Here is a 12,800-nt window from a genome sequence, read left to right as displayed (position 1 = left end):
AATACTTTCTTTACAGCATTTCTTTCAAGACTCCCTTAATACTTGGCCAAGTGCCTGAATAAGAGAAAACCCAGGCTTTTATCATAAACTTTAATTTGAAAAAGTGAGTTAGAATGTGCGTTATCTGCACACAGCTGCTGAAGAGGTGCTATGACCATGTGAAATTTGTGCTCTGAAATCTCAGTGAAAAAACTTGCTCTTCATATTCTTTTAATGGACAGCCATCGAGTCTGTAGGGCATCCTGGGAACTAGCGCCCCCCCCAAAAGAGAGAGGTTACTCACCCTGTGCAGTAACTGTAGTACTTCAAAGATGTGCTCCTCATAGGGGCTCCACTTCTGGTGCATGTGCCTTTGACTGGAAATTTTCATTAGCAATGTCCGTTCAGCCCACACATGAGGATATCAGCAGCATGTGTGATATCCTTACACATGCTGTTGATAGCCTCTCGGCTTGCACTGAGGCTATATCAGGTTGCATGGGCACATTGGCGCTCCATTCCTTTTTCACCTCTGAGCCACAGAAGGAAACTCCAAAGCACGGGGAAGGAAGGTGGGTAATGGAGCAGTATTCCCATAACAAGGAGGGAACTTTGGAATCGAGTCCAGCACAGAGGAAAAAAGTGCATTGCCAGCTGTTGCATCAGAACTAGAGGCATTGAGAAAGGCATATGTACCGAAGACCTTAGTGCAGCTCTCGGATACTGGATATTTTTAAGTACAGCCATAGATGTATGTAGATTGTGACCTCATCAAGCAGTAGTGGTATGATACACTCTTAATCCAAATGAACCTTGAGAGAAATAAGTAATAGTCCTGTTTCCTTTAGCTGCAGCACACATTCCAGAACAACCGGATGTAAGGCAAATGTAGGGGTAGCATTTTGGAATTCACAACAGACACTAAATGTTCTCCATTTTTGAAGGTAAGTATTTCTGGATCTTTCCTATTTTTAAAATAATATCTGTTGTAACTCTGACGGACAGACCGACTCTAACCCCGCAAATCATTGAGGAGCCACACCTTGAGGTGGAGAATGCTCACATTGGGAATGCAGCATTCCACTGGCATCCTGGGATAGGAGCTGAAGAGGGATTGGAAGATTTATCTCTGGACAAAGAGCTAGGGGAAACCACGCCTACCTTGACTATGTTAGGGCTATTAGGATAACTCTGTTCTTGTCCTGTCTGATTTTGTTCACCGCTTTGAAAATCAGAGGCATTGGGGAACCACATAAAACAGCTTCTTCATCCAAGTGAGGAGGAAGGCCCCCCCCCCCCCCGCAAGGAATTATGACCTAACTGAACAGAATAGATGGCATTTTTTGTTCATAGTGGTAGTGAAGAGATCAACGTCTGAAAATCCCCAAGTCTGCTACTACACCAGCAATAACTTGGGAATCCAACTCCCATTTGTAGCCTTGGGAAAAAACACCTGCTAAGAGTGTTGTCTGTGATATTTTGCCTGCCTGGGAGATAGGCTGCTGAAATTCTTATGCAATGTTTTGTGCTCCAGTTCCATAACCTTGATGCTTTGGTGCAGAGGGAAGGAGATCTCACTTCTCCCTGCCAATTGATATAGAATATGTAGGCAGCATTGTCTGTCATGACTTTCGTAGACCTGTCTGAGGAGAGGCAGAAAATGAAGGGAGACATTTCTGACTGCTCTGACTCTTAACTGGAGGGTGGTTTCTTGGGGTGACCATATGGGGGTGGTCTCAGAGTGAACATGTATTGTTAGAGCATTGAGCTCCCCATTCTGACAGATGCATCTGTGGTTATGGTTAATGTTGGAGAAAGGGGGCCCCCCACCTCTACATTACGATGAACCTTCCACCAGTCCAGGTAGCAGTTAAACTGTTGAGGAACTGACACCTGTTTGGCAAGAAAGCTGATCTGAGCCACCCCTGGAAACAGTGAAGGCATAATCTTGCATGTTCAGTCACAAAAATGCAAGCTGCTATGCGACCTAGAAGTTTGTAGGGTTGCCAACCTTCCCGGTTTGGCTGGGAGTCTCCTGGAATCGATCTCGATTGCCCAGAGGCTACTGAAGCCAATCCGGGAGATTTTAGGCTGCTAAAAGTCTGGTGACACACCAGGGCTAAGGCAGGTTCCATACTTGCCCTGGCTCCATGCCACTCGCAGAAGTGGCCAGCATGTCCATGTGGCCCCTAGGCAGAGGCATGGCCAGGAATGGGGAATGGCGGCCAATACGAGCTGCGGGGGCGTTGCCTGTCGGCGGGGTCAGCACACAGAGCTGCCTGGCCGCCCCCTGAGCCTAGGAGCTGCTGCTGGACATGCCGCCACTTCCGAAAACCACCTGAGGTAGGCGCCACCAGGCCGGAGCCTGCACTCCTCACTTCCTCCTGCACTCCAACCCCCTGCCCTGAGCCCCCTCCTGCACCCAGACTCCCTCCCAGAGCCTGCACCCCAACCCCCTCCTGTACCCAAACTCCCTCCCTGAGCCTGCACACCCTCCTGCATCCCAACCCCTGCCCCAGGCTCAACCTGGAGCCCCCTCCCACACCCCAACCCCCCTGCCCCAGCCCTGAACCTCCTCACGATCCCAAACTCCCTCCCAGAGCCTGCCCCCCCTGCCCCCAGCACAGAGCCTCTTCCCACATCCAAATTCCCTCCCAGAGTCTGCATCCCCTCCTGCACCCCAACCCCTGCCCTGAGCCTCCTCACGATCCCAAACTCTCTCCCGGAGCCTGCACCCCCGGCCCCAGCACAGAGTCCCTTCCCATATCCAAATTCCCTCCAGAGTCTGCACCCTCAGCCCGGAGCCCCAGCTCCCTGCCCCAGCTTGGTGAAAGTGAGTGGGGTGAGGGAAAGTGAGTGATGGAGGGAGGGGGCAGGAGTGAGTGGGGGGGGGCAGGACAAGGGTGTTTGGCAACGATACCTAGAAGTTGAAGACCATTTCTGACTGAAGCCTGGGGGCTCCCTTGAATAATTCTGACAGAGTATGATAATGTCATGATGTCCATGGGAAGGAAGGCCCTGGATGTGAAGGGGTGCTAAAATTCCCTCGGGACTGATGGCAAGGAGGGGGAGGTCTCCCGACCTGTCTCCAAAGTGAGGCAAAAGGAACACTCCATCATTAACAGTCACAGCTTCATTTCCTGGTTCTTCCGTGGCTTGGATGTGAGGGCTAAACAAGATATTACACTTATATGGCTCTCCCAGGCAACAAACACGTAAAGTGTCCATTGCTGACTGGGATAGCCTCTTTACACACAAGGCAACATTTAAACCTCTATGAACCAGGCATGCCCTATGCAGAGAAGCTCTCCCCAGAGGGAACAACACAATCTTTCAATAGCCAGCATCTAACTATTATTACTTACTAACAAACTACGTAAAAATAACTCAGCGAGCAGCCGAGACAAGCATGATGCGGACACACTAAGCTCTGCCTCAGACCAACACAGGAACTGAGGGCAGTTTGCTTGCACAGCCTGATATAGCCTCAGTGTGGGACATGTTGGTATCAGAAGCACCTGCACGGGCCAAATGGACACTGCTTATTAAAATCTCCAATCAAAGGTGTGTGGGGCACATCACATCTGTGGAGCATCCATAGGGACACTACTTGAAGAAGGTCTAGGTATTTATCTGAATTAACAGACAGTTGAAAGTGTCAAATTACTGTTTGTTTCAGCAAGCAGAACTATTTACATTGGGTCAAAACCTGCACATAGTCACACCAATGTCATTAATAGTGTGGCAGTCATTAGTAGAACCCCAATCCAGCAACTACCTTAAAGTTAAGCATGTGCTTAAGTACTTGGTTGGATTGGGGTCTAAAAAGCAGAATATGGCACACAACTAGCTTAACTGAGCTATATTGGCTACATAAAGTGATTAGTAGTTGTGCTATAACGTGGTAGCAATAGAATCAATTACTATGTACTTGCCATTGATTTCAACAGTTAACATGTAGTTGTCACATTAATACCAGGAAATAATGTGTATTATTTTGAGTTAAGTGTCTTAGCTAAATTGTAATTCCCTTGGAAATTACTGTAATCACAATACCTGGTACTCATTTTTTTTAAAAATGCATGCACCATTTGTGCAGTTGCTGTTACTGCACACACATCACAATATTTTAGCATGCAAATGGCCAGTTATGTGTTCAACAGCCAAACTTTAGATGAGAATAAACTTTTTATCACTCAGCTCAATAAATCATAGGATATGTCTACCAAGTCCTTAGGGGCTTGTACTGGGATGGCTAGCCCATGCTGAAGCCTGTGCTGTCATGTGTTTGCTAGCTACAGTTGCAAACAGTACAAGCACACCTTAATTTGCAGTGTAGACATACCCTCAGCGGTACACTTTGAATCTTAGATTTCTTATAGTATGACTTTGTGGTTAAAGCATGAGCCTGAACCTCAAGTTTCTATTCCTGTCTCTACACAGACTTGCTGAATCATTTGGCGGCAATTTGCTTATCCTGTTCTTACATCAGTTTCCACATCAGGAAAATGGGGAAAATAATACTTAACCACATCACACGTTCATTAATGTTTATATAGTACTTTAAGCTGATTAGACAGAAGGTTCCCTAGAACCACAAAGCATGATGATGACAAGTCATTAGGATCATTCCTTACCTAATGTGATTAATAATAAGATTTGTAGGTGGTATGAAAAAATCATCCACATCTTCAAATGGCGTGCGGATGATATGCTGATTTTCCCCTGCACTTGCCTCTGATATTACCTACAATAAATAAACAAAATGTTGAGCATAGGAAAAACAAGAAGGAAGCGAGAAGTAGATACAGGTTACAGAACTGCGTTACACCAAAAAGATTTTTGCCATGTACCTAGGACATTCAAATTGATTAATACTTTCAAAATAGTGTTTGGAGTAGCTGCCCTGAAAAAATGTTATTTAAAATGGCATTTGAGGATTGACATTTGTAAGGTAAGTGCACAACTCTCTCTGCTTTCATAAGATGATGTTTGTATCGGTACACAAAGCAATCATGCACAAGTTGAAATAGTGTGACAACACTAAAGCTACAATAATGTATTCCAAACTGTTTAAAGTAAACATTTATTTCATATTTATTAAACTCACTTAAATGCACAATGATAATTCACTGGCTTGAATGATCTAATGCTAACTCCCACAGCAATTAATTATCACTTTGAAGGAGCAGAAATGTTCACCCATCTATTGCACCATGTAAAATACATGGAAGAGCAGAGAAAGGCACTCTCTCGAAATGCTGTCCTTCAGAACAAAGCAAACCTTCTGCTGCCATGGAAGCTCTGATTTATCATCTCCCTTATAACCCCAGAAAAATGAGGAGATAGAAATTTTCAACAATTAAAATGTTAAATACAGAAATTGTTTACTGGTGTTGTTTTGGTTCAAGATGGTTTAGGTCAATTCATTAGAAATTTCTACTAATGTAACGTGCTAACAAGAGTTCTTTTGAATGTAAGGCTAAATAATTCCTTAAAAGGTTTAGTTCAAACTTTCTGGTCATGCCATTTCCATTTCTTCCAATTAAATTGTTTGAGAAAAATGCCAATTTTTGCCGAGTGCTTTCATGAAGCCAGAAATAGTATTATACATTTGCTTTCCCATAAACTAGTAACAACTGAACAATTGCAGCCCCTTAATAGGCTGCATAACTTTGTTTAATAAACCCCTGATTTCTGAAGAGGTAGAAAATTAAGGTCAAGCTGTACAGGTGAATTTCTTTATTACAGACTGTGGGAAATCATTAATGCTTTTGTTTGTGTGTGTGTGTGTGTGTGTGGGGAACCTCATCAAATTTAACACTGGAAACTTCTGAGGGAGGGAGAGATCAGAAAAACAAAAGGTAGACTGCTGCTGATGTTAATCTAATGCTATCCATGCGTATCTGCACTTCACGAGATAACAGAAAGGACCACTTGAGACTATAGCCCTATCACAAGTTTCCAGCTGTGCAGTCGGTGTTGCCTTGTTAATAATCACAAGTCTGTGCCATCTTTCCTTTGATTACAGAAACCTCTCACAGCTGGAGGGAAGCTATTAAGTTCGAAAGGGTAAAGAGAATCCATTTTGTCTCCCTGTATCTTGTACAGGAACCCATGCTAGTCATCAGGAAAGTTAGCTGAGATTGCTTCAGAAACTTCTGTTTAGTTGCTGTTGTTCTCTTGCCAGAGGTTACAACAGTGCAGGAGTCCTCAGTTATTTAGCAGGACCCAATTGGTTTGTAAAATCTGTATGGCAACATGGCAACTGCTGTAAAGAAGGTGATCATTTATGGGCAAACATCTGGCCTGAATAGTTTAACTGGGCACTTAGCTGCTGTGCAGGAAAGCAAGGAGAAGATCCTCCCACTCTCAAGCTCCAACATAAGGGCTGGTGTAGACTCGAGGTGCCAGGTTCACACGGTATTTGTGTGGCTAACTGCCTCTTTATGCACCTAATGCCAACATTTGGTGCCACTGACATTTTCAGAACCACCGTCCAGCTGCTATCTAACCCTGTAGGCATCTAAGGATCAGCTGGTGGGCCCACGTCACTGCTTGGAGCCCGCACTCAAGAAAAGGAGTACTTGTGGCACCTTAGAGACTAACACATTTATTAGAGCATAAGCTTTCGTGAGCTACAGCTCACTTCATCGGATGCATTTGGTGGAAAATACAGAGGGGAGATTGATATACACACACAGAGAACATGAAACAATGGGTTTATCATACACACTGTAAGGAGAGTGATCACTTAAGATAAGCCATCACCAGCGGGGGGGGGGGGGAAAGGAGGAAAACCTTTCATGGTGACAAGCAAGGTAGGCTATTTCCAGCAGTTAACAAGAATATCTGAGGAACAGTGGGGGGTGAGGTGGGGGGGGGGGAGAAATACTATGGGGAAATAGTTTTACTTTGTGTAATTGCTGAGATCCAGGAAGTGGATCTCTTGGTCCAGGCTGAGGTTGATGGTGGGATGGAAATTGTTGAAATCATGGAGGAATTCCTCAAGGGCTTCTTTTCCATGGGTCCAGATGACCTCACCCATAACTATTTCACATTTGGGGACAATGTATACCTTCAAATCAGTGGCACTGCGATGGGTACCCGCATGGCCCCACAGTATGCCAACATTTTTATGGCTGACTTAGAATAACGCTTCCTCAGCTCTCGTCCCCTAATGCCCCTACTCTACTTGCGCTACATTGATGACATCTTCATCATCTGGACCGATGGAAAAGAAGCCCTTGAGGAATTCCACCATGATTTCAACAATTTCCATCCCACCATCAACCTCAGCCTGGACCAGTCCACACAAGAGATCCACTTCCTGGACACTACGGTGCTAATAAGTGATGGTCACATAAACACCACCCGATATCGGAAACCTAGTGACCTCTATTCCTACTTACATGCCTCTAGCTTTCATCCAGATCATACCACTCGATCCATTGTCTACAGCCAAGCTCTACGATATAACCGCATTTGCTCCAACCCCTCAGACAGAGACAAACAACTACAAGATCTCTATCATGCATTCCTACAACTACAAAACCCACCTGCTGAAGCAAAGAAACAGATTGACAGAGCCAGAAGAGTACCCAGAAGTCACCTACTACAGGACAGGCCCAACAAAGAAAACAACAGAACGCCACTAGCCATCACCTTCAGCCCCCAACTAAAACCTCTCCAACGCATCATCAAGGATCTACAACCTATCCTGAAGGACGACCCATTACTCTCACAGATCTTGGGAGACAGGCCAGTCCTTGCTTACAGACAGCCCCCCAATCTGAAGCAAATACTCATCAGCAACCACACACCACACAACAGAACCACTAACTCAGGAACCTATCCTTGCAACAAAGCCCGTTGCCAACTCTGTCCACATATCTATTTAGGGTACACCATCATAGGGCCTAATCACATCAGCCACACTATCAGAGGCTCATTCACCTGCGCATCTACCAATGTGATATATGCCATCATGGGCCAGCAATGCCCCTCTGCCATGTACATTGGTCAAACTGGACAGTCTCTACGTAAAAGAATGAATGGACACAAATCAGACGTCAAGAATTATAACATTCAAAAACCAGTCGGAGAACACTTCAGTCTCTCCGGTCACTCGATTACAGACCTGAGGGTGGCTATTCTTCAACAAAAAAATCTTTAAAAACAGACTCCAACGAGAGACTGCTGAATTGGAATTAATTTGCAAACTGGATACAATTAACTTAGGCTTGAATAGAGACTGGGAATGGATGAGTCATTACACAAAGTAAAACTATTTCCCCATGTTATTTCTCCCCCCCACCCCACTCCCCACTGTTCCTCAGATATTCTTGTTAACTGCTGGAAATAGCCTACCTTGCTTGTCACCATGAAAGGTTTTCCTCCTCCCCGCCCCCCGCTGCTGGTGATGGCTTATCTTAAGTGATCACTCTCCTTACAGTGTGTATGATAAACCCATTGTTTCATGTTCTCTGTGTGTGTATATCAATCTCCCCTCTGTATTTTCCACCAAATGCATCCGATGAAGTGAGCTGTAGCTCACGAAAGCTTATGCTCTAATAAATGTGTTAGTCTCTAAGGTGCCACAAGTACTCCTTTTCAGTTGCGTTAGTATGTGCTAAACATGCCTTTGGGCTTGGGCCCCACACAAAATCAGGGCCAAGTAAGCTGGGAATTTTTCGGCTTGTCTTTGTGCATGTCCCTAGAATACTCAATAGCCCTGCCATTAGGGCACTTGCCTGAGACGGGGAAGACTCAAATTCACATCCCTGTTCCAAATCAGGCATAACAGTCTGTATGGCCTCCTCTCTGGTTTTTCATGAGAAAAAGCTGATCTTGCTTTTAGGCGCCTAACTTCAGGAGAGGGTTTGTGGCTAAGAATATTGGCACTTCCCTCTAGCCTGTCAGTCAGGTGCCTAAGGCCCAGATCAATGGGAGTTAGCTGCCTAAATACTTTTGATTGGGGTCTAGGCCCCACCCCTTTCCTCTGCATTTCAGTCCTGGCTAGGTTAGGTCATGCCCTGCTCAGCTGGCTCCCAAGAATCTCCTTCTTGGGCACCTAAGTCTCCCTATGCATTGCATGGGTAGCTTAGGCAGCTACCTCAGGGCTCAGAATTCCACTAGGTGCCTATGAGTTAGGCATTGCAACAGCTAAGTACCTGCCTGTACCTAGCCCTAGATTCATCGTGGGGAGAGGGGATTAGATCATTGAGCTGGATCTCCCCAATATCACAGGCCTTAAATTTCATCCAATTACTCCTGTACTGAACCCAACAACTTGTAAAGCATATCTATCTTCCAGAAAGGCATCTGTGATCCTTAAGCTTCCTGCTTTCCTATGAGGAGTGGAGATAGGAGGTCAAGAGGATCTGTGGAATGGTAGATCTCCCAGTGCCTCACCACTTCCAGCCCACCCATCTCATTCTCTCTACATTCAGTAGATTATTTCTCTAGCCTCTTTTCACCTTGGAACTGACCTCCAGTACCTCATGGAGATTGCCCATCCCTTGCCTAGCCCTCCAGAATCCTATACTTGATCCCTTCGTGTGGCAGACTCACAGTGGGGCCATTGCCTTGAGAGTCTCTGCAGACCAGAAAGCAAGGGCAGGAAGTGCCATTCAGGAACTTTTCTTTTTTTTTTATTTTGAGAGAAACAAAATCCAGTTCCTAGGACACTAGGATTCTGATTTCGGGGGGGGGGGGGGGCGGCTGTGCGCGCACACACACACACAATGCTTACTGACATTAGTTGTGGGTGCTCGGCATATCTGAAAAATCAGGCCCTGTACTGTCAGCATAACTTGAGAGAGAGAACAGCACAGCACTACAGCAGCTCATCCATACAGGAGGCCGATATTGGCAACCTAATGCAGCCACACGGCTTAATTCATTTTTATGGTGGGTATCAGATGAAAAAATAGATGTCAAAATAACAGCATGAAGCCAAATCTCTGCTCTCATGCTAAACTCCAGGTCGGGTTTTATTGCTGCATTATTGGTAAAATGTTAACTTTACATAATACTTACCTGCAGTGTTGGATGGGACTTCTGCATGTTCCCCCAGCTAAGGACCCAGACTTGGTCATGTGATTTATCATAATGTAATTTGGCTGGTAGGGGGTCAACATCCATAGACTTCAAAGAAACAAATATTTGTATTCATATTTAGCCAAGTGAAGGTGGATTATGAACATTATTTATGCTAACATTTGTTTATAAAGATGAATGTGAACATTCCCGTGGAACTCGTTATCCACCCCCCCACACACTTTAGGAAAATGGAGGCACAAATTTGTGTAGTTGGCTGAAAAAAATCACAGTGACAGAGCCAGAAATAGAAATTAGGTAGCCTGATTCCAGTCCTCTGATTTGGCTAATCAGACAACACTTCATCTCCCAAGTACAGGGGCCAATTTCAGATAGCATTACACCTGGGCAATCTGGTTATAACTGAGGTCAGAAACCAACCCAGTAAGTGTAGGTCAGAAATACTTGCTAGGAAGCTGCAAACGTGACTGCAGACTTATTCCTAGGACTATGAGAATCATGCCATAAAGCAGGTTTTTGAGAATGAGGTTATAGCATAGCAAATGACAGTATACCCTGATGAGTGAAAATAGTACATCTGTCCGACACATGAGCTAGGTCAGAGGTTCACTGGGTAGGGACCTAATTCTTTAGCAGATCAAAACCACTTTGCTATCATGGAATAAATAGCTCTCCTGGTAAGTACCTGCATGACTTTCTGTGTCTGGATATCAATGATCATTAGTCTGTTCTGCTTGGGTTGTGTCACATAAATATACTTGTCTCTGACATTGACAGCTGAAGCCCAGAGGCAGGACTGAACAGCTCCATCTTCAACTCTAGGACAGATCTCTTCCTGAAAGAGAAAAGAATAGGTTTAATTTGTGCAAGTTCAGGGCCATGCTCTAAGCAGCCTGCACTTTAGCCTGGAATCATAGAACAAAAATCCATGGGGACTATTGTATGCCTAAATTATTTCCCCCTCTCCCACTTTTTACCTGGAAAACATGAAATAATTATTGCATTAAGTAGCACACTGTAATCTGGATCTATCCCAGTGAGATTAAGCAACTGGAGCTTGCTGCAAGCTCCCATTTATATTCAAATAATCATGATGCTGCACAGAACAGAATCTTTTGAAGTATCCCCTGGTACAAGGGGACTTATAGTGCTGTCAACATTTATTAGCAATATAAATCTCATTTTGGGTTTAAAACACAGTGATTTATATTTTAATGGAATTATTGCACTGCATTGTTCCTATAGCTTCATTCTCAGTTTTAGAAAATCTTGCTCTCAAGTCCTTGTGCATTTAGAGTAGCAGCAGAAGAGTCCAATAGTCCCCTTAACTCCAACCTGGAAACGTCTTGTATTTAAAAGTATCATATGGTGTGGGCTTGATCTTGTTGACCTTACTCACATCTGGGTCGTTTGTTGAAGCCAGTGGGAATAAACGTCATTAGAGCCAGCAGGATTTGTCCTTTGCTATATTTTCTGTAATGCTGCTTCTCCTTTTTCGTGATAGCTTTCTCTTTATATGCTTGCTTTCCCATCTTGTGCATTATTATTGATGACCGGTAAGTTATTCCAACAGAAATGGTACTTTTCAGTTGGTACCTCTCAGGTGCCTAACAAAGTACAATATCGTTTAGTTAGGAATCTAAAGCTTGGAAGGCCACATCTTGTTGAGTTCTGGCCCCTTTGCACTACTTTGTGGGTGCACAAAGGCTGGAAATCAGCTGGATTTAGCCTGCTGAGAAGTCCTATGGTTTGGTGAACAGAGCTTGTGCATCTAAGTCCTGGCCCACCACTCCCACCCGGCCCTGGCATAGAAGTAGGTTGGGGGGATGGAGCTGGAGTGCACTGGGCCTTGGCTATCCTCTGGCGGCATGTGGTCCTTTGTGCACAGAGCTTTGAGAGTGAACCAGAAAGCAGAGTGAACACCACGATTTATTCTGTTTTTAAAATATGTAGTAATGCCATAAATGTTGCCTCAATCTGGTTGCAGACCAGAGAGTCCCCAGACTCTTAATAAACCTACTTGATACCAGATGAGCAAATATGGAGAATCTTTCTACTAGAAGATGGAAGGCTGATATTGCAGCCAGAAGGACCCTAACTCCACTAGTTGATAATCCTAATTTCTTTAGATTCAACAGATAATCCAGGATGACTGAAAGGGGCAGCAAATCAGGCATAAGGCAGCAACACCATCTATTTCATTTCTGCAGGTGCAGGTTGACCTCTTTCAACTGTTCAGTAATAATATCTGTTATACTTCCGTAGAGCAGGAGGATTCTAACCCCATGAGCCATGCCCTGAGGCAGAGAACCAATAGGTTGGGAAGAAGCACATGGCCTGCATCCTGTGACAGGAGAGGAGGAATGGTTGCGAGCTTGAATGACGGTTGGACACACAGGTGAAGCAGGTAAAGGTACCAAGCTTGTCTTAGCCAGGTCAGCACTATTAGAATATTTCTGGTTCTGTCCTGCCTGATATTGTTTATCACCCTTAATATCAGCAACATTGGAGGAAACACAGACCAAATAGTTCTTCCAAGATAGAAGAAAGCATCTCCCAAGGACTGGTGGCCCAGACCCTCTCTTGAGCAGAAAAGAGTACACTGCCTGTTCCTGGAGGTGGTGAAGCAATCCACCTCTGGAAGTCCTCATTTTAGGAATATGCTTGGGAGAACTTGGGTGTCTAGCTCCCGTTTGTAGACCTGCGAGAGGTGTCTGCTAAAGACATTGGTTGTGGTGTTCTGAATACCTCAGAGTTAG

At 44.8% G+C, this 12,800-nt stretch overlaps 1 protein-coding gene across 4 annotated transcripts in view; it reads right to left on the bottom strand.

Moving 5' to 3' along the window:
- The window catches only part of FSTL4 (follistatin like 4), a 493,379-nt gene that overhangs the window by 7,184 nt on the left and 473,395 nt on the right, over positions 1-12,800 (bottom strand). For all 4 annotated transcript variants that reach the window (XM_043490835.1, XM_038414976.2, XM_038414979.2 and 1 more), the window contains 3 exons: positions 10,727-10,876; positions 10,021-10,128; positions 4,617-4,726 (listed from right to left, as the gene is read on the bottom strand). In XM_043490835.1, the coding sequence (XP_043346770.1) occupies positions 4,617-4,726; positions 10,021-10,128; positions 10,727-10,876 (368 nt within the window). The remainder of the gene's footprint in view (positions 1-4,616; positions 4,727-10,020; positions 10,129-10,726; positions 10,877-12,800) is intronic.

This window comes from Dermochelys coriacea, chromosome 8 (assembly GCF_009764565.3).
Source record: "Dermochelys coriacea isolate rDerCor1 chromosome 8, rDerCor1.pri.v4, whole genome shotgun sequence".
Lineage (NCBI taxonomy): Eukaryota > Metazoa > Chordata > Testudines > Dermochelyidae > Dermochelys > Dermochelys coriacea.
This window is presented reverse-complemented; position numbering and strand designations above follow the sequence as displayed.